The sequence below is a fragment of the Molossus molossus genome, unplaced genomic scaffold, assembly GCF_014108415.1.
Source record: "Molossus molossus isolate mMolMol1 unplaced genomic scaffold, mMolMol1.p scaffold_m16_p_18, whole genome shotgun sequence".
Lineage (NCBI taxonomy): Eukaryota > Metazoa > Chordata > Mammalia > Chiroptera > Molossidae > Molossus > Molossus molossus.
In genome coordinates, this window is record NW_023425353.1 from 23288289 (window position 1) to 23313992 (window position 25704).

At 40.9% G+C, this 25704-nt stretch overlaps 1 protein-coding gene across 2 annotated transcripts in view; it reads left to right on the forward strand.

Annotated features, from left to right (window-relative positions):
- The window catches only part of GRM7 (glutamate metabotropic receptor 7), an 842682-nt gene that overhangs the window by 761292 nt on the left and 55686 nt on the right, over window positions 1-25704 (forward strand). For both annotated transcript variants that reach the window (XM_036266781.1, XM_036266782.1), the window contains exon 9: window positions 22686-22932. In XM_036266781.1, coding sequence (XP_036122674.1) covers window positions 22686-22932 — 247 coding nt within the window. The remainder of the gene's footprint in view (window positions 1-22685; window positions 22933-25704) is intronic.

The following is a 25704-nucleotide window of genomic DNA, read 5'->3' on the forward strand; positions in this document are numbered from 1 at the left end:
AAATGAACCTTCGAAGTGTCAAGCCTTGCTGGGTCTCATGGTGGATTTTATAAACCTAGTTCAATAAATTCCTAATAAATGTAGACAATAGAGTATTAAGCCCCCCAATAAATGCACATGATACACCTTTTGAATAAAGAATATTCTAAAAAGTAGGTGAGGGACACATCTGATTGTGTGAAACGTGAACTGTTTGGTTTTGAGAAATGCAGATTGGCTCCGTTGGCATACTGGGTAGCCTTCTGCCCAGATCGAAGTTGGCAATAATTTTGGCATGCTCTATCTTATCTTGTCAACTCATTCAACCTATGACATCAATGAAAGTGAGCCACAGCAAGAGTTCCTAGGAGCAGAAATGTATGGAATCCAGTGAAAGTGATTCACAGTGAATTTGTAGAGAGAGAGCTGATGTGAAGAAAGTAAAGGGTGCCCTCTGTGATAAATACGCCTAGACAGTGGAAGGGGGCCTTAGAGGGGTAAGGATTCTGTAAATAGTTACAATGTATCTTAGGAAAATCCATCCCATTGTTTATAATACAGTCCAGAGAATGGCACACACCAAAGGAAATGATCAAATAGTTATTATAAAATATGTGACCTAGATTTATTTGAGTCTTTGAATTCTTCCAGCAATTTCCCATCCATTTCTGTTTACATGAATTTCAGCTTCTTTTGCTATTTATTTTTTAATTTATGAAAAGATAATAAGGTATGAACGTTTTAAAAAGGTTAACACCAACATTTTAAATAAATATAATGTTGGGGCATCTGACAGGAAATATTTCTTCACATGTTTAGTAAAGATTTTAAAATTGCTGCAAACCAAAAAGTTTTAAATAGTTCGAGTAATTCCATTTCCTCAACCCAGTAATTAAATACTCCTTTGTCTGAACTGCTCATATTTCTGTCTAGTCGTCTCCCTTCAGACCTGCTCTGAATCAAGCCAAATGAGGTGAATATCAGCTGGAACTTGCTGGATCTTGGCAATATTCCTCATGAGCAAAAATAAATATTGCTGCTTCCCCATAATTTGCAGCACCTTTTCACTCAGGATGCAGAGGGACGAGGGACACTGCAGGGTGGAGCGCACTGCACCACCTGCAGTTTAAGGACATCGCCTGCTACAGAAATATACCTTACAGCTCTGGGACACGAGACCCTGGAGGGACACAGAGAGGTGCATTGGATTAAAGCAGAGAGCCCAGTGTCCACTTAGAGGCATCTTCTGTGACCACTAATAGGCTGTTTGTGACGATCTGGGACCAGTCTCATCTGTAATGTTCCATAGCACTGAGCCTGATGCAAACTAGAACATCAATAGGCACGAATTCTCCTCAGAATAGAAAACACATCCTGTCTGGAAGTCAAGTGATCACCTATCGGAAGCCCCATCTGTTCACGCAAAGTACACGCCATTATGCAAGCAAGACACCTGTTTTTGTTTAATGCTGATTGAAGGCCTATGAAACAGATTGGTTCATTGCTTATAAGCCTGTATAACTGATCAAAGCCTGCCTGGCTCCATAGTGACAAGATCTCCCTGAGACAGGAGCCAAACGTGAGTTGTCTACACTTTGGAAGGCATTTTTAAAACAAGTATGAATAATTTTTTTCAATATCCTGATGTCTGTAGGGCTCATTTCAGGTTTCCTTCAGAAAATTCCCACCCCTCATCAATCACTGTCAGGGAAACATTTCCTAGCGGCGTATTATTCCTAGCTGTGTATTATTTCAGAAAATGAGGGCAAGGGAAAAATTAGCATATTCTTTCTAATCTAGAGAGAAAATTGAAATTTTATTCACCAAGAAAGATAATAGATAAAAACAATCACATGTCAGAGCACAAGCATTAAATCCAATCTTATGAATTAACTTTTCAAAAAACATTTTTCTCTCAATGTATCACTGCTAGATTATTTTTCAGTAACAAAGGTAAACTGTGCCATTATCATAATGAGATCTGGTGGTCACCACCTTAACCATGTGATCAGACAGCAGCAGCAGGACACCACGCCGTATAGCCTCCTGAGAGGAGGCACTCGGGTGCCACCATCTGGAAGAGTCAACCTGAATTTAATTACGAAGAACCAGATAAATCCGAATATGGGGCATTTTATAAAATATTGGTGTGGGCGTGGGATCTCTGAAAAACTCATTGTCCTTACAGATGACCACTAGACATATGAGAAAATGCTCAATGTCACTAATCATCATAGAAATGCAAATGAAAACCACAATGAGATATGACCTCACACCTTTCAGAATGGCTCTCATCAATAAATCAACAAACCACAGTGTTGGTGAGGGTATGTAAGAAAGGGAACCCTTGTGCACTGTTAGTGGGAATGCGAGTTGCTGCAGCCACCGTGGAAAACACTGGAGGTCCCTCAAAAATTAAAAATGGAAGTACCTTTGACCCAGAAATTCCAGTTCTGGGACTATGTCTGAAGAAACCCAAAACATTACGTCGAAAGAATATACTCATTGCAGTGTTATTTACAATAGCCAAGATATGGAAGCAGTCCAAGTGCCCATTAATAGACTAGTAGATAAAAAAAGTAGTGGTACATATATATAATGGAATATTACTTGGCCATTAAAAAGAATGAATCTTACCATTTGCAACAGCATGGATAGACCTAAAGAGTAGTATGCTAAGAGAAATAAGTCAGAGAAAGACAAAAAAACATATGATTTCACTTATATGTGAAATCTAAAGAACAAAATAAACAAACAAAATTGAAGCAGACTCCGAAATCCAGAGAATAGACTGATGGTTTCCAGAAGGAATGGGTACCGGGGGGCTGAATGAAAAAGGTAAAGGGATTAAGAAGTACAAGTTGGTAGTTACAAGATGGTCACAGGGATGTAAAGTACAACATAGGGATATAGTCAATAATATTGTAATGACTGCATGATACCAGGTGGGCAACGGAAATATGGGGGAAACACTTTGTAAAGCATACGCTTGTCTAGCCACTATGCTGTACACATGAAACCAATACAAAATGATATTGAATGTAAACTGTCATTAAAAAATAGAATTAAAAAAAATTAAAAATTAGGACAAAAAATAAAATAAAATATGACAGACCTATTTATTGAAAACTACAAAATATTGCTGAGAGAAATTAAAGTAGACAATAAGTGGAAAGATATACATTTTTATGGGGTAGAAGGCTCAATATTGATACTATGTGAGACCTCCCCAATGTATTCTATAATTTCAATCCAATGACAATCAAAATTCAAAAAGGTCTTTTCTAGAAATTAAAAAGTGGATCCTAAAATTCATATAGAAATACAAAGAACCCAGAACAGCTAAAACAACCCTGGAAAAGAACAAAGTTGGAGGTGTAATACCATCTGATGTTAAGAATTATTTATAAAGTGACAGTGTGACAGGGGTTTAAAGGAAGATAGAGAGTTCAATGGAAGTGAACAGAAAGTCAGTGAATAAACCCGCACGTGTATGAACAACTGATTTTTGATAAAAGCGCAAAGGTAATACAGTGGATAAAGAGTGCATTTTTACTAATTGTGCTAGAATGATATTATATCCAAAAAATGAACTTAGAATAATACCTAGTGCCATATATAAAAAATAATGCAAAATGGGTTATCGAACTAAACCTAAAAGCATAAAGCTTCTAGAATAGATAGGAGAACATTTCTGTGGCCTTGAATTAGGCAAAGACTTCTTAGATAGCACAACAAAAGTGCCATCCATAAAAGAACAAATTGAAAAACTGGACTTCACCAAAATGAAAAACTTCTGCTCTTCAAAAGACAGAATTAAGAGAATAAAAAGATAAGCCACAGAATAGGAGACAAACTTTTGCAAAGCACAAAGTCCCAAACTTTCAAATCTTAGCAATAGGGGAAAATCCAATAAAAAAAACAAGTGGGCAAAAGATTTAAATGGTCATTTCACCAAAGAAAACACAAAAGGCAAATAAGACAATGGAATCTGCTAAATATCTTGACTTTCTAGGAAATTGTAAATTACAATGACAATGAGATTTTACCGCACACATATTAGAATGGATAACATGAAAAAGACTGACCATACCAAGTGTTGAAGAGGATTTGGAGGAACTGGAACTCTCTCATACACTCTGATAAGAATGTAAAGTGAGTGTCAATGGGGGGAAAAGGAGAAACATCTGTAACAAAAACAAATTAACAAAAATAATTTTTAAGAAAATGTAAAGTGATACTCACATTTTGGACAATTCTTTGGTAGTTTCTTAACTTTAATCATGTACCGACCATCTGGTCCAGCCATTTCTCTTTCATGTATTTACCCAAAATAAAATAAAAAATATGTTCATAGAAAGCTTAGTATATGACATTCATAATAGCCCAAACTAGAAACAACCCAAGTGTCCATTGATAGATGAATGGTAAATAAATATGGTAAATCCATACAATGGAATACTACTCAGCAATAAAAAAAAAAAAGGACTATTGATACATTCAACATTATGGGTGATACTCAATATAATTACATTGAAAAAAAAACAGAAGAGAGTTCATCTTATATGATCTTACTCATATAAAACTCTAGAAAATGCAATTGATGTACAGTGACATAAAGCAGACCAGTGGTTACTTTGGGATGGGGGTGGGAAAGAGGGAAGGGAAAGATTAAAAAGGGGCCTGAGAACACTTTTGAAGGTGATACACATATTCACTATCTTGATTGTAGTGATGATTTCACTGGCATATACATGTATCAAAACATCTGATTTTACTCTTGAAATACTTGCAGTTTCTTGTTTATATCAATAAAGCTATTTAAAAATCAAAGTCAGGGAGACTGTTCTAGTTTATAAGAATCTAAAGAGACTTAGCCAAATGCAATTCATGAACCTTGATTGAATTTTGGATTGGAGAAAAATCATATGGGACTAGGGAAAAATAGATGAGCTTGACTTTGTATCACGTATTAAATTATATTATGAAATTACTGTTAAATTCCTTAGGTGTCATAACAGCCTTGTGGTTATGTAGTAAAACATCCATTTCCTTAGGTGATATATACATACATAAAAAAAGAATGAAATAGTATAATGTGTATGACTTGAAAATCATTTAACAAAAAGCAAGGAGAAAACAATGTGGTGAGATATTGACAAGAGGTGGATCTCAATGTGGACAGTACAGATGTTCTTTGTCCTGGGTCAAAGTTTCTAAAAATTTGAAAGTTAAAGAACTTATATACATATACACAACCAATGGACACAGACAATAGCTTGGGGAAAGCTGGACAGGGGTGGGTGAGGGAGGGGGGTCAATGGGGGAGAAAAAGGGGGAACATCTGTAATACTTTCAACAATAAAAAATAATAATAATAAAATTAAAATTTTGAAGGAAAAGTATGTGTTGTATGTGAAAAGTGAAAGAAGGAAAATTTTTTGTTCATAGAAACGAGTTCTCGGAGAGAATCCATATTGTCTGAGACTTGCTGACTTTGCCTAAAATATTTTATGAAAGTTGTAGGGCGCTCAACTTTGAGGTATATGCTACAAAAGGAGTTACAGATTAAATTGTATGAGAACATTCTTGATTTTGATGGACTAGGACTGAGATGGTCATAAGAGTTCCAAGTGATAGGCTAAGTCTCAGGTTGGCCTCCCAGGGAGCACAGGTGCAGGTTTATTTGGGGTACCCTTGGTATCAATACCAACAGGTGGATGGGGAAGAAACAGGGTTGGACAAACAGAAGTTGGGCTGTGATGTACTCAAGGTCTCAGCCAATGCCCCTCGAGGAGCTCTGAAGCCCCCTTTCATAGCTGTCCCCTCCTGAGGCAAAGGGCTAAGCCTTCCTACCCCAACATCTCCCATTGATTCTCTGGGGACGGCCCTGGGGAAGGGGCTGGAATGTCAGGCAGCATGAGACTCTGAAGCCAAGGCAATTCCCAAAGGGGACCACTGCCTGAGAGCTGTGGGCTGCTGACATCCCCAGTGTCAAGGGTAAGAAACCCTTCAGTCCTCAAGGGGGATGCCAATGGGTGGTGCAGCATGGCACCCAGAAGCCCTGTTTCTTGTGGTTCTTTCTTTTGATTTATTTTTTGTTTAAGTATAATTGGTATATATTCTTATATGGGTTATATTAGTTTCGGGTGCACAATATAGAGATTTGACATTTTTATACCTTACAGTTTGATCACCCCACTAATTCTCGAAGCCATCTGTCACCATGTAAATGTATCACAATGTTTTTCACTATATTCCCCTTCCCCTTTTCACCTACCCCCCTCCTTATGTTAAGTGAAACAAGTCAAGTAGAAAAAGACAAATACCTTAAGGTTTCACTTGTCATGTGGAATCTAAAAACAAAACAAAAAAACCTCATAGAAAGAGAGACCCAATGGAGGGTTCATGGTTCTTTTATACATTGTCAAAACTTTTTGCACAAGTCACACATGACTAATTATTTATAATGCTTATAAAATAATTGGCACATGATCATTCATCCATTTTATACATTGTGAGACTGGCAGTCATTTCAAAATTCTAGTTTTCTTTAAATCATTGCTTAACTTTCCTCAATTCATGGCACGCTATGGAGATTATGGGTCTTACAAAAAAATGGTGTTCAGTTGAGAAAGTAGAAACATATTTCTGAGGTTCAAAGGTGAAGAGAACAAGCAGCCCATTGTCACACATGTATTTACAAGTGGCCTTGTCCAAGTGCCACAGTCATTAAATGGCAGGGCAGAAAGTAGAATTCAGATTTTCTGATACCTGAGTCCAAGGACCTATCCCTATACCATTAGTATATCTGTTCTGTTAGCCCTAAGTCTTCATGCAAAGACCACTGCTTTTCTGACCACAAGGTCAAGGAAGCTTGTCCTGAAACATCACTAATGGGTATAAGCACCATCCTATAGCTTCATAGTGAAAGGAAAAAGGGGATCGTTCACTATTTAGCATCCTATAATCAGCCAGCCAAGATGCCCAGAGTCCAGACATAGGTAGAAATGACTAGTTTCTTAGATTACCGCCATATTTCCCAACCCAAGCAGTTTCCTGTCCCCTAGTCAACTGACATCCCTTCAACTCAACACCTTAACAAGTGGAGGCACTTCCATTAGAGGCCACCCCCAAGGCACCTCTCTGTTGTGGTTCCTGGGGAATATACCCCCTGTGGTCGTCTCCCTAATAGCCATGGCTCACTTTCCCAGAGTGCCAGCTCTCGGTCCCCATCTCTGATACGGATAGTCCACATTTCAGATCCATTCCCCATGCCCATAAAGGATCACGCCACACCTCTCCCGTTGCAGGGCTGGGTCTCCTCTCAGCACACCTCTTCAAGCATCACTGTGCACACAATCTATGCTTGGAGAGGACTTACGAAACGCTTCAACCCATTTTATATGTAAGCTAAATAGCGAGCGAGTGAAAGGGGCGAGGTGTCCTGTCCTAGCACACAAAGACTCTCGGGCATTCACTGTTCACTGGTAAATCAAAGAATCCCAGTTGACCTTCCTGATGTGGCTTCACGCCCCTCTCCTCCCCTATGCCTTGTTGCCTCGGTCTAGTCTTCACCCTCTCCTCTTAGTCATCATCATATACACATGGCAGCAAACATCGGGCAGTGTAACCTGTTCATTCTTCAGATAATATTTACATTCTATTTGCATATTACTTATTTTTCATCTTTTTTTCTGCCTGCTCCAGCCTGCCTCTTCTCAGCCAGGGCTTCCGCTGGGTGTAGGTGTGCACACAGCTGGGTGAATGAATGGATAGCAGCACTGCATCCTCTGGACAAGAAGCTGGGCTTGGCAAGGAAACTGGACACAGTTTGAATCGCCGACAGGATGTTTGCTCATTATTCTTAGTAGGAAATATGGACTTGAATATAAAACACACACAAACACACAATTTGTGGTAAAGAATGGACACTTTTTGTCTGTTCCCCCCAAAAATGTATACTGGGCATCTGTAGATTCTATTACATTTTGGAAATGAAATATCTTTTAATAAACACTGGCTTCATAATTACACTTTTTATGCATATACATTTTTTGGGACACCCTATACATAGAGCTGTTTGTCTTTTTAAGCATTGGAAATTAAAGCCTCAGAGAATTAAAAATTAAACAGTTCTATGAGCTAGTCTTTTTTCAAGTAGCCTTTTTAGTTGAATGTGCCTATCAGCACAGTAGAATGACTAAAAAATTCCAACCTAAATCTCAGCTCTGTCCCTGAAGACTGTGACCCTGTACAAGTCATGTGACCTTTCTGGAAACTCAGAATTTTGACCGAATAGCCTGTAAATGCATTCAGTCTAAAAGCCAAAATCTAACCCAAATGTATTTACATCTCAAAAGAAGTCAATTCACACATCACAATGCTTATATTTGTACCTTCCTCTAAAATTATTTTTTAAAGACTGTATTCCTTTATTTAAAAAGAAAAATGTTCTGAAGTCCTGCTTTGTGATAGGAGAATCCCTTCCATCAAAAAGCTCGAACTCAAGTAGGAGAGTGGGAGCTGAGATAAGCGAACCCATGGCTCTGTTGGTCATGATTCAGTGTGACATGTACTGTGACTGAAAAGAACAGGCTGCTAGGCAAGGGCATCATGGGAGGGGAAAATCCAGGCTGTGGCGCCATCCAGTCATGTGAATTCTGTCAGAGGAAATGCATGGAGGTGGAGCTAGAGGACGAGGTAGGGGTTAGCTGGGTCAAGAACTCAAAAACAAGCAAGCAAACAAAAAATCATTGTGGGCCAAGAGATGGTGTGTGCTAAGGCCCTTTGCTGGCTGAGAGCCGACAATGCTCCGGAATGCTAGTAATCCATCATATTCAAGAGGGCCTGTGGGGAGTTGGAGTGTAGCCAGGCCAGATACTGTAGGGCCATGGGAAGCCTTTGAAAGATGACCGCGTGGTCTGATTTGCACTTTTATAAAGATCATTCTGGTTGCTCTGTGAATTGCTTAGAGGGAGGCAAACATGGATGTAGCAGTTAGGATGCTACTACAGCATCCCAGGAACAATGCGCAAGGGATTAATAATTACTCTTGTAATTATAATAGCAAAAGTAGAGAATTTTCAAATGGTACCCACTGCTGTCTGTTCTGACGTGTATTCACTGATTAAATGTATTCAAGATTAGGGTGTGTTTCACTTAGGATGATACTTTCCAGGTCCCTCCATGTCATCTCAAAGGATAAGAGATCTTTCTTTCTTACCGCTGCGTAGTACTCCATTGTGTATATGCACCACTGCTTTTATATCCATTCGTCTACTGATGGCCACTTGGGCTGTTTCCAGATCTTAGCTATTGTAAATGGTGCTGCTACAAACATGGGGGTACATATATTCTTTCTGATTGGTGTTTCAGGCTTCTTAGGGTATATTCCTAGAATTGGAATCACTGGGTCAAATGGAAGTTCAATTTTTAATTTTTTGAGGTAACATCATAGTGTTTTCCATAGTGGTTGCACCAGTCTGCATTCCCACCAGCAATGCACTAGAGTCCCCTTTTCTCCACACCCTCGCCAACACTTGTTTGATGATTTGTTGATGGCGGCCATTCTGACAGGTGTGAGGTGATACCTCATTGTTGTTTTAATTTGCATCTCTCTGATGATTAGTGATGTTGAGCATTTCTTCCTATGTTTCTTAGCCATTTGTATGTCCTGTTTGGAGAGGTGTCTATTTAGTTCCTCTGCCCATTTTTTAATTGAATTCTTTGTCTTCCTTTTGTGGAGTTGTATGAGCACTCTATAGTATTGGAAATTAACCCCTTATCTGATACATCATTGGCAATTATGCTCTCCCATACAGTGGGTAGCCTTTCTGTTTTGATGATTGTATCTTTCGCTGTGCAGAACCTTTTGAGTTTGATGTAGTCCCATGTGTTCATTTTCTCCTTTGTTTCTATTGCCTTAGGTGATGTGTCAGTAAAAATTCTGCTGCGTATGATGTCTGAAATTTTGTTGCCTACAGTCTCTTCTAGGATTTTTATGGATTCATGAGTTACATTTAAGTCTTTTAATCATTTTGAGTTTATTCTTGTGTATGGTGTAAGCTGATGGTCTAGTTTCATTTTTCTGCAAGTAGCTGTCTAATTTTCCCAGCACCATTTATTAAAGAGGTTGTCCTTACCCCACTGTATGCTCTTGCCACCTTTGTCAAATATTAATTGAGCATATTGCCTTGGGTCCATTTCTGGGTTCTCTGTTCTGTTCCACTGGTCTATGTGCCTGTTCTTGTGCCAGTACCAGGCTGTTTTGATTACAGTGGCTTTGTAGTATAACCTGAAAGCTGGTATTGTGATCCCTCCAACTTTGTTCTTCCTTTTCAAGATTGCTGTGGCTATTCGAGGCCCCAAAGGGCGGGGGGGGGTGGGGGCAGAGATAAACCACAGAACTTATATGCATGTATGCATGAAAAGTGGACATGGACAACAAACTGGGGAAAGAGCAGGGAGGGAGGGGGAGGGGGGAATCAGTGGGGGAAAAAGGAGAAACATCTGTAACAAAAATTAATTAATTAAAAAACAAACAAAAACAAACAAAAAACAAACAAAACATATATCCTTAATAAAATTTATAATTTTATTAGAGAAAGACCATGAGAAAATGTGGAGCCATTGAAATAAAAAGCAAAACAGTATGTAAGATAGAATTAAACTATGTATAGAAGAGAATAAATGTCATAGAACTTTAAAAAAAAAAAAAGCCTAGGCTGTGGGCAGTGGGAAGAGAAGGGAACATAGTCAGAAATATTTGACACATGCTTTAGCTCACGGGAACACGCTGGCTATGAAGGATAAAATGAAGGGACTGCAGTATCAAAGAATAACCCTTGACGTTCCGTTTTGTGCAACCAGCTCGATGGAGTAACAGCTCTAAGAAATGGAGAATTAGTGGAGAGGCCGTTCAAGAGGGAGAGCTCCATTGCCAAAGCCATACGGGAGGCCCGTTTGTCCAGCAGCCCTGTGCGGTGGCCTAGATGGCGTCCCTGTGTTAAAGATGGTGAACGTCTACATGCATGTATGAGAACAGCCTTCTGGGAACCTCCTTCTGCAGGGCTCTCGGAGGCGTGGGCCGAAATCTCTAAGATCACTCAGTACACCAAGCAAAAGACCTTTCGTGTTGATCTGTTCCCACCAAACATGTCTGGCATCCTGTCAGCCAAGACCGAAGGGAGAATGTGCCTTGAAGATTATGTTGTAAACTCATTCATCCACTTTTCTTAGAATTATATCAGAGCTTGATGTGGTTTCATTTCAAGAGTCAGATAAAACAATAGAGTTTTTTTAATCTAGGAATATTTTTCTTAAATTATAAGGACTCTATCCATGAGCCAAATATTTTCTGGGTATGGAGAGAGAGCAATTTACTCAGATGCTCATTACTTAACCAATGTATGGATCTCTTTCATACTTCTTAAGAAAGTGGATTTTTTTTTTTTTTTTAAAGGAAGGGTAGGTTAGGAATTCCAAATAGGAATAAAATGCGGGGCAGAGGCCTGAAGAGAGAAAACCTTAGCAATAGGAGTCAATGGGGGGAAGAACTGTCTGTGCCTGGCTGTGGCTGGATTAGGCTGGGGGCTCCTGGGGGGGGGGGGGGGCGGTGAAGCTGGTGTGCATTCTGGGCCTAGCGCTCTAGCAGGGGCCCCAGGAGCAGCTTTGTTCACATCACATCATTTTGCTTACAAAGAGTTTTGGTCAGTCCACCCTTGCTTGGGATGGGTTGGAAACCTTTTTTTTAGGACAGTTCAGACCCACTCAGGGGTTTGTACAATGTCAATGTGGTTTAGGATAATATCCTTGGATTTGCACAAAAGGAGGGAGAATGCACAGAACGATCTCTTACCCTGACTCCTTCCCATCCAGTCAATCCACTTGTCCTCTCTACCTTCCACCATCCCTCTCCCCTGTCCCCTGCTCTCTTCATTGCTACTACCCGAGTCTGAGCCACCACTTACTAACAAAGGTGAATTTTTTAAGACACATTTATAGATGATTTGGAAAAACTCCTGGAGGGATCAGAATTGCAAAACAAAATGCATCTATGGTTTCAGTTAAGTCAAGTCCAAAAAGATATATATATTTTAAACACCCTGAACGCGTCACTGAGTTGTCATGGCAACCATTTTCTTTCTTTTTTTTTTTTCCCCATTGAGGAGACAATTAGTGGCTAACCTGGGTGTTCGCCCAAAGTTTTTGGAAGAAAAGCGTCCTTTTTTCCCAAAGGGGCAGAACTGTTGATTTTTATTATTACTTCAGGCTCTCAAGGACCATTATTGACAGTTAATAATGTTTAATGAGCCCTCGGACGATGGTCAGGGAATGCGGGCGGCAACCCCCAGGACAGCATGGTCTGTTCGGTCTGTTCCTGCCTTGGCCCAGCGGTGCAGGGCTCCTACAGGGACCATCAATTCATGGGGACAGCTCGCCCTTTCTCCTTCGTGGCAGGCACTCTTCGGGCTTTGTTCTCCGGGATAATGGCAGGGAGGGAGGAGAGATTACACACGGAATTTCTGTGTGCCTAAGACTTCCTTCCTCCCAAGTACCGAGTCCCTTGTATCTGCCACCCACAGTGCCGCACGCCAATCAGAACTGCCTGCAATCCCAGTGCACACGCCACAGCCGCCGTTCCTGGCTGCACAGGGTCCACTCCCCACACGGCGCTCATTCACCTGTGCGGCTGCTGGAACTGAGCGCTCACTGAGGTCCAGGGGCTGTCTCCAGGACGGCGAAGATACGGCCCGTGCCCTCCTGGGGACAGGCTAGCGAAGGGATGCTTGTTAAATAAACACTCGAATGAACCGATGGACATGGACAACAAAGCTGGGGATGGGGGGCAGGATGGGGTGGAGGGTGTCAATGGGGAGAAAAGGAGAAACATCTGTAACAAAGATAAATTTAAAAAAGAAAAGAAACACTTGAAGGAATACTCACAAACTGTGATTAGTAGAGTGAAGGGGAATAATTTATTCTATGAGCAAGTGAGAGAATAAGAGCATAATATGCACTCGAAGGTCAGGGAAGCCCTTCCCGAGGAAGTGAGGCTGAGACTCGGAAGAGAGGGAGGAGACAGCCAGGTGGAGATGAGTGGGAACAGCATCTAGGGCTGCGGGAACAGGCATGTGGAAGCCTTGAGGTTGGGAGAACATTGTGCCTTTGAAAGGCTTAGAGAAGGTGAGGGAAGGCGGAAGGGGACCCTTCTGTTCCTTGGCCATGTTAAGCAGTTTATCGTCACTCAAAGTGTGGTGGGAAGTTGAGGTAACGCAGCAGGACAGCTGGATCCTCCAATACTGTCGTCCTCGGCATTGCCTTTTCAGGAGAAATGAGACCTGGACAATACCTCTCAGGTCTGGCACAGAGTTAAAGAGCAGACTCAGGGAGGGTAAAATAGAAGTCAGACTGCAGGCCCTTGAGAGTGAGTGGGTAGGAAATGGTACTTTGTAGGCCCCTGACCCAAAACCTTGGAAACAAAAATAAAAGGGAAATGGATCTGGTGATGGAGGCAAAACCATGAGTCACTCAGCCCTACCCCTTGGCCAGGCTCTGGCTCTCGCACGCTCTCTCTCTCTCCCTTGGCACAATGGGTATTGTTTCCCTGCCCCATCCCAGAGCCCTCATTGTTCCATTTAGGGGCATAGGCTGAGTGGCCATTTGTCTACAATTTTCTGGGGACTCTCACTGCGATTATTTGCTCCTTTTGGGCATAAACCATTACACAGCTGGGGGTCTTGATGAGGAGTCAGAATGTACCGTTCTGACTGGATGGGCGATTCAGCTAGCCTGGCTTCCAGCTGTTGACATGGTTTGCCCTTCAGCCAGGGCCACCACTTAGCTCGTGGATTAATGGGTACCACAGCGCCCTATGCGGCCAAGGCAGGGGTGGGCGGCTACCTCCATCCACACACACGTGGACGCACCGGTGTTGGTAGAAAAGCAGGGGAACAAGGAGGATGCAGGGGGGAGGATGAGCTCGTGCAAGGGGAAAGGAAGAAGCTGAAGGACAGGAAGGGAGTTGCCATTGTTCACTGGCAAGATGGGAAAAGTATAGACCAGATGGAACAGAGAAAGGTCAGGAAAAAGAATAGCTAAGTTAATAAGAGGACAGAGAAAGCTGGATGATTATGATGATCAAAACCTGTCCAAGTTCATCAGAAACCCATTGTCAATGGCTCTGGAAGCTGAGATGAAAACACACTTTCTTTTTCTGGGTCTGACACTGTCTTCTTGTCAATGACACTCTTGGGTTCAGTTTCAATCCACAAGTCCAAATTAAAACACAATGTATATGCCTGAGAAATGCAAAGGCGGTCTCTTCCTTTTAGCTATTAATCTGACATCAATAATTTCATTTGATTATTATCTTTGTATATTTACTAGAACTACAAAGATGACTTTAAAAGTTGGCAAAATTAAACAGCTTTGCTCTTATACAAATGGAATATTTCAAATGACAACTTTAGAAACAGAATAAGTTCAGACTTTTTTTTAATCCTCTGGTTTACTTGCAGAGTAGTACAGAACATCATTGTATATTCCCTGGTCTATTCCCCAGGGAGGAACAAGCCAGCATTTTCACGTTACAAGACAGAATCTGACACAGTCTCCTACGAAAAGACTGTTAGGTTCAGTCTTGATGAATGTGGCCAAGGCTTCCCAGGTGGCCAGCGGGATCTGGCAGGTGTCTCTCTCCAGGTTGTCTGTGGGGAAAATGCTTTGCCCTTTTATGTAAATCACCAAAGGCAAGAGACCTAACAATTGTGGTACTCTCCAGCCAGAAGGAACAGTAAATAACTTTTAAATAACCACACAGAGCAAATAGTGCCAGTATTAGTTCTATAAAAGAGTAAAACTTCTACCTTGAAGTTGGAGGGGAGAAAACTTAAACTCAAAATTGAGGGGTCAGAAGGCTGGTGGAGGAAAGACATTCTGAGTATCGGGGGGTATGGGCGGGGCTTGTATGTGCCCAGAACAATCAGCAGTGACTTGCCTAGAAGAACTGCCTATCAAAGTGGCCTGCAGGCCATTAGGGTAGGTGTCATGAGAGTGAACACGCAACTTCCCAAGGATGTGGTCATTGGAATAACAGCATCTCTGATTGTGCTGTGTGGGAACAGACACCACCCCAGGCTGCTGGTCGAGAGAGCAGAGAACTGAGATGTAGATGAGTTCAAGCATGACAGTCACTTATCTCCTGTCCCAGAACTGAGCTGCCTTCACCTGGAGCACTTGTCTTATATCTGTCCAAGTACATAATGTGATTGTCGGAAGGCTTAATATCGTGTCTGCCCGGAGATACTGAGAAAAACAAAACACAGTATACCAAGGTCTTGTCCAATCATCATCTAGTTTCCCCCATTATCTATAACTTCATGCCAGATGTCTGTCTACAGATGTGTCCCATCATATTTGATGTATCTCTTTATGTACATCATCTATGTGTTTATATATCACTTACTCAAAGGGAGCATGACTAAACAAAACATCATGAAAAGTATCTGCAGATGGTGGGACCATCAACTCTAACAAGAACACTTGCATTTCCTGAGCATCCACTGTATACCAGACACCGTACTAAATACTCTTCACACATGACTTCCTTTATGTTTCAAAACAGAAAGTCTCCATGGTAGTGGTGGAATTTTGTTTTTTGTTGTTGTTGTTAATCCTCACTCCAGGATATATTTGCACTAAATTATTTTTATTTTTTAGAGAGTAGAAGAGAGGGAGGGAGGGAGGGAGGGAGGGAGGGAGGGAGGAAGAGACAGAGAAAGAAACATCATTGTGAGAGACACACATCAATTGTTGCCTCCTGTACTACCCTGACTGGCGCTAGGGGTGGTAGAACCCACAACACAGGTATGTGCTCTTGACCAGAATCGAACCCACGAGCCTTCGGTCTATGGCCTGACACTCTAACTGATGAGCCAAACCATCCAGGGCTGAGGTGGGTTTTGTGTCAAACACTCTAATAACACATTGCTAGATTTTAGATTTTCACTCTGTCACTCGAAGTGGCTTCCCAAAGTCGCTCATAAACAACCCAAGTCCAACATTTAAACTCAGTTCTAATATCAAAGATCTTGGTTTTTTTATTACACCATCCTTCTAGAAGATGCAAATCTCCTTCCATGGGGGAAAAAATTATTTTCCCCCATCATTATGATGAATATTTTTATCATCATATATTCTTCCGCAACTAAGTAAAAGCCTTCAGTGTGTCGACCTCTGGAAGACTGAGGAAGTCCCAGTTTCAAACATCCTGTCACATTCCCAGACACAGATCATTATTTATTTCTCAAAAATATGGTTCTTCTAATTAGGAAGCAAGAGATACAGGCGCTAAGGATAGAAAACAGTGATTTAACTGCCAGGAACTTTAATTACAGTGTAGTCATGTGACTGTTCCAAACTGTTCTCAAGTAACAGAGTACCCTTCCTCTTCACCATGATTGCATCAGACAGTGTTTTATTTTTCTTTCACAGACTTCGGGATGTCATGAGAATTATGAAACCTCTCCCATCCCACCTAAAACTACAGAAAGCCTTCTTGTCCCAATTCTCAGCTGTCACTTGGGAACAGAAAATTGGTTATTTCTCATAAAATAGTCAATGACAGATAAAATAATGCTTTGAGTATACTTTCAGACAAAGTAGAAGCAAACTTAATAAGATATTGTTCCCTAAAACAGGCTGTTACTCAGTGGATTTCATAAGAAAGATCATCAGTTAAAAATTTATTAGGATTGTATAAAAAAAAAAAACATAAAAACAAGTTATTTTGTTACAGCCAATAAATAAATCAGTGATACTAACTAACAGTCCTGATTGGCTGCTACACGCTGGGCACCTGGGCATGTATTTTACAGTGGTGAGCCTTTTGATCCCAACAACATTATAGGTACTGCGATCCCCACTCTAGAAATGAGGGACAGAGATGCACTAATATTAGCCAATCACAAAAGACAACAACAGCAAAACACTAAGAACTTTTCTTAAAACAATATTGAATGCCAAGGATATTTATCATACCTAATACTTGCTTTAGTGCAGAACTTTTGCTCATCTGGAATTTAATAAGCACATACTTTGTGGCAGACATAGTGTTTATTATCCAGCCAGTTCTGCTATAATGTGACATGTGTGTTTTTAAAAATCACCATGCTATGCAATATTGTGCAATAAACACAGGAATTATGGGAAACATTAAGTTAGGGACACACACTTTAAAACAGCATCAGTGACATTTAAAAAAGGGGTAGGAATCTAATAAAAATGATGGCATGGTTTATACATGTTAAATGGCTAAGCAATGTATAAATATCACAAAAAGTGGCACTTTACCTTAAAAACATTTTTTAAAAGGCCTGAACTTTGCTCGTGGAAGCAACAATATCGCTGTTTGTGATTCACTGTGAAGTTGCAGAAGCGGAAGCCGGCAGATGTTGGAGGCATGAGCGTGCGTGTGCATTTCATATGTTCCTGCACAGCTGGGTTCAGCTGGGTGCAGCTGACTGCGCTCATCTAGTGTATCTTGGGGAAGAAATCACACATTTGCAAACATAAACTTTGTGTTATACTCACATTGTTCCCTAATGTATCAATCTTGTCGGGATGAATTTGCATTTTCAAAGCAAATCATGACGACCATCCTCACAATGGTGTGCCCAGAGCCTGGGCCAGTGCAGTCCCTTGGTAGTGTCTCGGTAAAAATGGTGAATGAGTAAGTGGATGAATGCACAAGTAGTGGGAAAGTATGTATGTCTCCCATAGCCTATCAGAAAATACCGCTAACGATGAATCAACAGCACGTGGTCATGGGTTAATTGTTGCTATATTAATGGTTGACACCACCAACTAGTACCAGGGCTTTTTCTAATTAAATTTTTATATAGTTAAAGGTGGTAATTCATTAGTGTAAATATATTGTTGGTTCATTTTTATAGGACATACTTCTTATTAAAGACATCATTAGTAATGATGGACTATTTCAGTGAACCCTAAAATCCAAAATTGGGTTTTTCTTGATAGTTTTAGTATTTTATCTATGTACTTTGTTTTACTTTCTTTTTCTCTTTATTCTTTGGACAGTAGTGAAAATACTCTGATTTTCAAAGTTTAAAACTTGTGACTATTACTATTAAAACTTGCGACTATTACTATTAACAGCTTGCCTTGAAATCTTTCAAAATGATCTTCAACTAAACTGATTCTGAAACTTACACAGAATTGGCAAATGTCAAAGTTTGCTCATGAATACTATCTAACAAGTTGTCAATTTTGTTAGTATCTTAGAAATTGAAAGTTAGATAAGAAGAACTCAACTAACCCTAAGTGCCATACCTACTTACAAAGCAACACTGGAATCTCATGATATGAATTCACATTTTATCTGACAATGAACTTTGAGGCCAAGATGAGCAAATGCCTGAAGTGGATTTAGGTGGACTTTGCCTGGCACTGAATTAAGCAAATACCTGTGTGTGTACTCTATTCTAATAGTATATGTGCTGCTACATTTCAGTCAGACAAGATGTGAACAGGTATGGTGTTTTAGACACCACAAACTAGTCAATTAATAAGACATATGTAAAAAGTCTAAAATACATGAAAGTAGGTACAGGGGAAAGCTTATCATGAGATCTACACCCCAACAACCTAATACATACATATTAGGCAGAGAGTAAATATGAGCAGTTAACATTTCATGGGTACTTATTTCCCAGGCATTCTGCCAAGCACATTTTAGATATTAGTTACGTCTTCAAAACCACCATAGGATGTAGGAACTACTATTATCTGCATTTTATAAATAAGGCAACCGAAAGAGAAAATATTTAGAGCTAAGAATTCCATGCATCAGTCTTGAGGAAGACGACTGTTCTAGACTGTTATGCAAAGCTCTTGGCTGGCTTGACTCTGAATCCCTCCCCTAAATGCTCTTCAGCTACATCAGCTGGATTATACATTACAAATGTTAGAAAAGCCGCCTTCTGCCATGCAGCAGAGGCTCAATTCGGGAAATTCATTTGAGTTGATGATAAAATTAAAGCTTAATTATCAAAACAGAGAAATGACAAGGCAGTCTGCATCCCTCGCACAGGCTAGGCCCTCAGGATTGACCACCATGGGGAGACTTTTCTCCACTGGGGATGACAGCTGAAGGCCAGCCCTAGGAACTGGCTTGATCTCAGGAAAACTGGGTGCAAGATTCCTGGGCTCTGATGCAAGCGTCCAGTAACGATCACCAATGCTTTTGCATCTGTAAAGGAATTATAAGAAAGATAAAATAAAAGGGTGTGAAATACCCAAGATGAAACAGAGTTAGGCATTCCACAGTAAGCACCAGAGCAGCTATGGAACTAAACATAAATATGTTGCAATTTGATAAAAGAATGTACTGAAGGAGATGCTAAGATGACAACGCAGAGCTTAACAGTGAGCCTCTGACTGAGTAGAAAAGAAACAGCGACTGAGTTTCCCTCCCGGGGTTGGAGCCCTGTGGACCAGTAAGTACCTCTGGGGTCCCTGTAGGCCAGAACCTTCGTTTCTTTACACTTATTTTACAATACTTTATAGTGCAGCAGGTCCTCAAATAATAGTATTTCATGCAATGTTGTTTTGTTATAATATTGATGAGATGCCATAGACGTTTAACTCTTGTTTGTATCAATTAGCCTATGGTAAAATTGGTGAACATAACAAAAGGTGATGCTATTTTGTTTAGCTGAGTCACAGAACCCATTGACGACATTCAGTGAGGACGTGCTGTGCTGACTGTCGGCTAGGTTCTAGCCTAAGCACTTTACAAACAGTAACGCATTTAATCATCGAGACAGCATCATGAAGTGGGACCAACATTATAACCCCCGCTTACAGACTCAGAAGCTGAGGCCCAGAGAGGTGACGGATTAGTCCAGGTCACAGGACTAGCAAATGAGACCTGGACTTGGGCAGAATAGCTCCAAAGACTGCAAACTAGTCAAAAGAAAATATCAAAGTCTCAGTGGGCTCCAGTTTGAGAATAATGAAATGAAACACTCCATAAAGTAAATATCATAGCTTTTTGAGTCTTACATTGCTAAGTAGTCTTTGTTAAGAAATATATGCACACACGTACACACATGTACACACGTATACACATAAGCATATCTACATATATAATCTATAGTTATATATAAATAAATAAAAACTGTGAATGATGTCTTCCACTGCAAAATTTGTTTAAGAGCCAAGAAACAGAAACAACATCCCAGATCCCAAGTGTTCACTTCTCCCCCTTTCTGGGACGGCTAATCCACACTTGCAAAGCTCTCGTGAGCAGGGTGTCAGCAGCGGTCACAAAGGGAGGAAACACGTTGCCCAGGTCCATAAAGCCCGAGACCACACAGTGCAGGTGGGCAGGGGACAATGGGGTCGTGAGTCTAAAGATATTCTAATAGGAAAAGATGCTCTTTTAAAAGATGGCCTGATGCACAGCCCAAAGAATCATTAATTCAATATTGTTTTTGTCTTTCTAGTTTGTATTCTTATGTATCACACAGTTAGCAGCTGGCAACTCCTTTAAACTGTTCAGAGACATACAAATTCACATTAATGTTGGCTGGAAAATGGTATTTCCTCCAGAGAAGATGGCAAAGTCTCTTTTCCGTTTTTCTCTGGGGCCTTGGTTTGAAGAAGGTCAGAAAGGCCCAGGCAGCCAGCAGGTCTGATAGATATTCTGCAGTACATTTAGAGAAAAGGTGTTTGTCCACTCAGCCATGGATAGGAACAGAGATCTATCACACAAACACACGCGCTCATTCACCATGTACTCACTGAGCGCCTGCTGTTCACCAGCACTACAGACACAAACCTGCACCCCAGACACAGGACTCTGCCTTCATAGAACCCATGGCCTAGTCGGGGAGACAGACGGTCAGACGATCAGGGTAGTGGGAGTACAGTTAAAAATGGGGACCAAGGATCTAAAGAAGACAGGTTTTTGAGGGTGTGTCAGTTAAGGAGCTGGCCTACCCTTGAGGCAGCTGGGGTGGGTGGATGGTCTAAGCACTGCAGGAGGAACATGCCAGACAGATGAAAGTGAGACTAAATACCACATGTGTGCATGTGTGAAGGGTCTGTGGCCAAGTGAACACAGCATCTTCAAGACCAGGAGTGCCCCTACCGATGGTGCCCTGGGGAGGCAGGTGGGAGCAAAAGGTGGAAAATTAGTCTGAGAAGTAGACAGGAGCAGACCCTGTGGGGCCTTGTAGAATCCATTAAAAATGGGGATTTTATTCTTAGATGAATGTAAAGGCAAAGTTGTGGGAAACCATGACCAATATGTTCTCAAGGAACTAGGCTTTCCACTAACATGGAAACCTGTGAGAGCTAGTGACTCTTGAAAGGGAGGGGAGGGGAGGGGAGGGGAGGGGAGGGGAGGGGAGGGGAGGGGAGGGGAGGGGAGGGGAGGGGAGGGGAGGGGAGGGGAGGGGAGGGGAGGGGAGAAAGAAAGAAAGAGGATGGAGGGAGGGAGGGAAGGAAGGTAGGAAGAAAGGTAGGTAGGTAGACAAATAGATGATAGATTAAATTTATCTACCTTCTACCTATGTACCTATTTATTTATTTCTATCCTTACTGGGATATGATTGACACATAAAAATTATATATATTTAGTTATATGACATGATATTTAAGGCATACAATGTGATGACTTAAGATCCATTGCAAAATAATTACCACAATCAAGTTAATCAACATCCATCACCTCACATTTCATCCAGCCCTTACAAGTCATGTAAGACACAAATATACCTAAACGTATTGCAGTGGGTTAGGGGGCACTTCTAGATCATAGCAGGGACCAAGGCAAGTTGGGTGTAGTTTTCTGCTCACTGATCTGACAATTCCCTCCACCTTTCAACCTCCATCTTTTCAAATGTAGGCAGGACAAGGCTTTAGCACATTCAACAGGGAGGTGGTTGCTCTACTGATTTCCCAAGGAAGCAGAAGGACACAAGGATCCTATAGGCACCACCTGAACCACAAATAGCAACATCAGAAGATTTTGGGCCCTATTAGCAATTCGTCAGTGTACAGATACTGGACAACATGACTAGACCTTGGTCCCTTGCCATTGGTGTTTTTTAAATCAGAATTAAGCAAGGACTTATTTTCCAGGGAAACTCAACTCACTACTTTGTAGATGTGATCAAGGTGAAGCCTTTTGAAAAACTGTACAAGAGGAGACATATATTGACATGTGACTTGTCAAATAAGGTCCAAGAGTCTCTGTATCAAGAGGTCATGCAGCATTAATCATTTTGTGTAGGTATGGGGGATAAAAAAAAATGCCCCTTACTCAAGGGGCATTCCATGATCTTCATGTCTTCATATTTAATTGCCATCAGATTGAAGGCACTTCAAATCTGACCCTAGGTCTACCCTGAACTTCTATGTAGGAGACTTCTCCAGGGACAGCATGCACATGGATGCTCCCAATGGCATTCAATCGGTAAAAACACGCATAGACTCTCTAATAAATGTTTAGAGTCCTTCTGCCTTGCTTTTTTATTGTTTGTCAATAAAACAATGTGATGAGATTGCTATGCGTTCTCTCCTAGCCATAGTCATTCCTGATGTCAGGCGAAGTGTTCGGACTCCCTCTGCAGTCATTTTATTTGTAATAGTGTCTTGTGTGTTGTGTCTCCTAGCTCTACATACAAACCACCACGCTCACAATCTCCATGAACCTAAGTGCGTCAGTGGCGCTGGGGATGCTGTACATGCCGAAAGTGTACATCATCATTTTCCACCCTGAACTCAATGTCCAGAAACGGAAGCGAAGCTTCAAGGCAGTGGTCACGGCAGCCACCATGTCCTCACGGCTGTCACACAAGACCAGTGACAGACCCAACGGGGAGGCAAAGACAGAACTCTGTGAGAACGTAGACCCAAACAGTAAGTACCTCTTCCTTCCTTTCTTCTTGCCATCCCGCCTCAGGAAGCTCTGGGAAATGTGGTGTGTGCTTGCCTTTCTGCGAAGAAATGCCACCAGTCTCCTTGTCTTAATGACTGGGTTATCTTGATGACTACTAACATTAGCTCTTAAGAGCCCTGCCTTGTTCTCACCATCCCTTTTGTTTTTTGCCCTGTTAAGAAGAAGCTTCCAGAGGCATTGCTTCAGAAGCAAGAAATCACCCCTTCCCCTTGCTTCTTGGCCTTTGGTCTTGACCCTTCCCAACAAACGCCTTTGTTGATTCTTTCCTGTTGGGAGACCAACTTCCTGTTAAGGCGAACGACACCACCTGCTTGAATTCTAGCAGGAGTGACATTAGAATATTTAAGAAATTTGGAATCATAACTTCTTTCCATGGGAACACGAATGTGGAGAAAGTTGTGATTGTTTACTAAGCAAGTTTTCTAGACATAAATATCAGCAACCTTTTATCCAAGTATATAGGCCCAGAAACCACGTAGTGATGGCATCCCCCTGTGAGAACTACATCTCCCACCTCAAGGCAGGAGAGTCCCATTCAATGAAAAACTAAATAGTAAGAGTGGAATTATGGATGAAATGTCAGATTTGATATGCTACATGCATATTTGTAACATCTGGGTAGCTGGGTTTTACTCCTGCAAGTGATCCCAAAGAAGAAGGGCATAAAAAAATTATCCAGACGTTACAATCTTAGACTTCCACATTGTTATTTTACTAACATTGGTGGTAAGAGTCAATTTCAGATGAAAAATGAGACTTCTTGGATATGTTTTCTGGAAATATTTGATCAATTTCATATGGAATGAAGTAGATACAAGTGTTCATGATAATTCCCGTCTTTAAAATGGAGGGGAGGGGGGGATTCAGATTGCCCATAAAGTCACTCGAGACATTATTTTTCAGCTATGAGCTGATTCTGCGGTAGCCACAGGCTTATTGCTGAGCAGAAAGAGTTTCTATTCTAAATACTCTGAAGTAATCCTTTATGCTCTGCAGTGAGAGAGAGGTCTTTAAAAACCAAGAGGCAATGAAGTCTGATTCTGACAAATACTGGGCAGAGATACGTGGTCTGGCTCATCTCTATCCCTAAATAGTTGGTTGAGTGAACATTGTACAGCACTTTGAGAATCTGTCAACAAGAAAACAAAGGCTCATTAACAACGTGGTGGGCTTCACTTTGACTTTTCAATAGAAGAGATTCTGGGACAAGGTGATAGGAAGGAGAGGCATCACCCTGAGAAACAGGAGAACCAGAATGGGCAGAATGGATGGACAGGCACTATCCTTGGGTTTTTAGAGCAAATGGTCAATTGAGAGGAGGAGAAGTGGATCGCAGGTTGCCATGGTAATCAGTGTGGTGCAAGAAGAGCTTCAGGTTGAGACAGACCTGGGTTCAAATCTAAGCCACTCACTTACCAGCTGTGTGACTTTGAGAATCACTGAGCTTTTCAAAAACTCCACATTTTCATGTGTAAAATGGAAATAATAATGTCTGTGTCATAAGTGTGTCAAATATCATGCATCTAGAAAACAGTCAATTAAGCGTGAATTTCCTTCTATTCCTGAAAGGCAAAAATCTTTGCTAAAAGTACATGTCAGTGTGTGTTATCACGCCGACATGATGGTGCAGCTACAGAAACACTGAACACCAGGAAGTAGATGGAACTAATTCACAAAAAGAAATATTTCCAAGAACATGCCTATGTACTGTGTCTATGTATGCCTGTATTGATAAGTATAGCTGCCTATTTATACTTCTGTAGAGTTTAATTTTAGAACCCCTTGTCAGATTTGCTTTTCACAAAATTCTTATCCTGGAGACATACCAACAACAGGTTTACATTTATATCTGTGTGTGTGTGCGCACACAGACACATCGAGCAATGCCTAAAATCAATAAGCAGAAAATATGGTCAAAAGTCTATATGTATTGAAAAAAATTACCAAATTAGAAATTTGTAATATGGACAATTAAGTCACTAGTTCACTACTTAAAAATAATTAGCTTGAAATAATATTTCTCCTATGGTTAACATTTAATAATTAGGTTCTATCCCTACTGAAGCTGTTTGGGCTATGATAATGGTTGTTAAAGTGCTAATACTCATAATAGTAATAATATTAATACTACTAATAATGACTGTCCTCTGAAATGGGCATGATGCAGAATGTTGTTTGTGGACTACCTTAGCCCTCACAATAACAGAAGAATGGAGGTTATTATTTTCATGTTACTGAAGAAACCTAGGCTTATCAAGATTAAGTGGCCTTACCAAAGTCACACATCTTGTTAGCAACAGAGGGGGGATTGAAACCCAGGCCTGATACCCAAATCCATGCTTGTTTCTCTCTACTGCTGTTTCTTGGAACGTGAGTGGCATGCCGTAATCCTGACGCAGTAATGACGTTTTTGGCTTCCTCCGTTGGTAATGCAACTTGCATATAAAGAATGGGATGCTGTGTTGTGGCAGACTCTATAATTACATGTGCTGTGAAATGTATCATTGCTTGCGGTGTTGTCTAGAAAGCAGGGGTGACTTGTGCACAAAGAAGGCTGCCCAGGTAGAGGCCTCATCCTACTAACTCAAAAATGCAATTATCTTGTTATCTAAATCAGTCACATTTGTCATTCCACTTGGAATTCATGGGGTGCATTTCCTTTGAAAAAGTTTTGACATCATTGTTGTTTTGGTGTTTACAACCAAGATAAATCAAATAGAGCCTTGATCTCA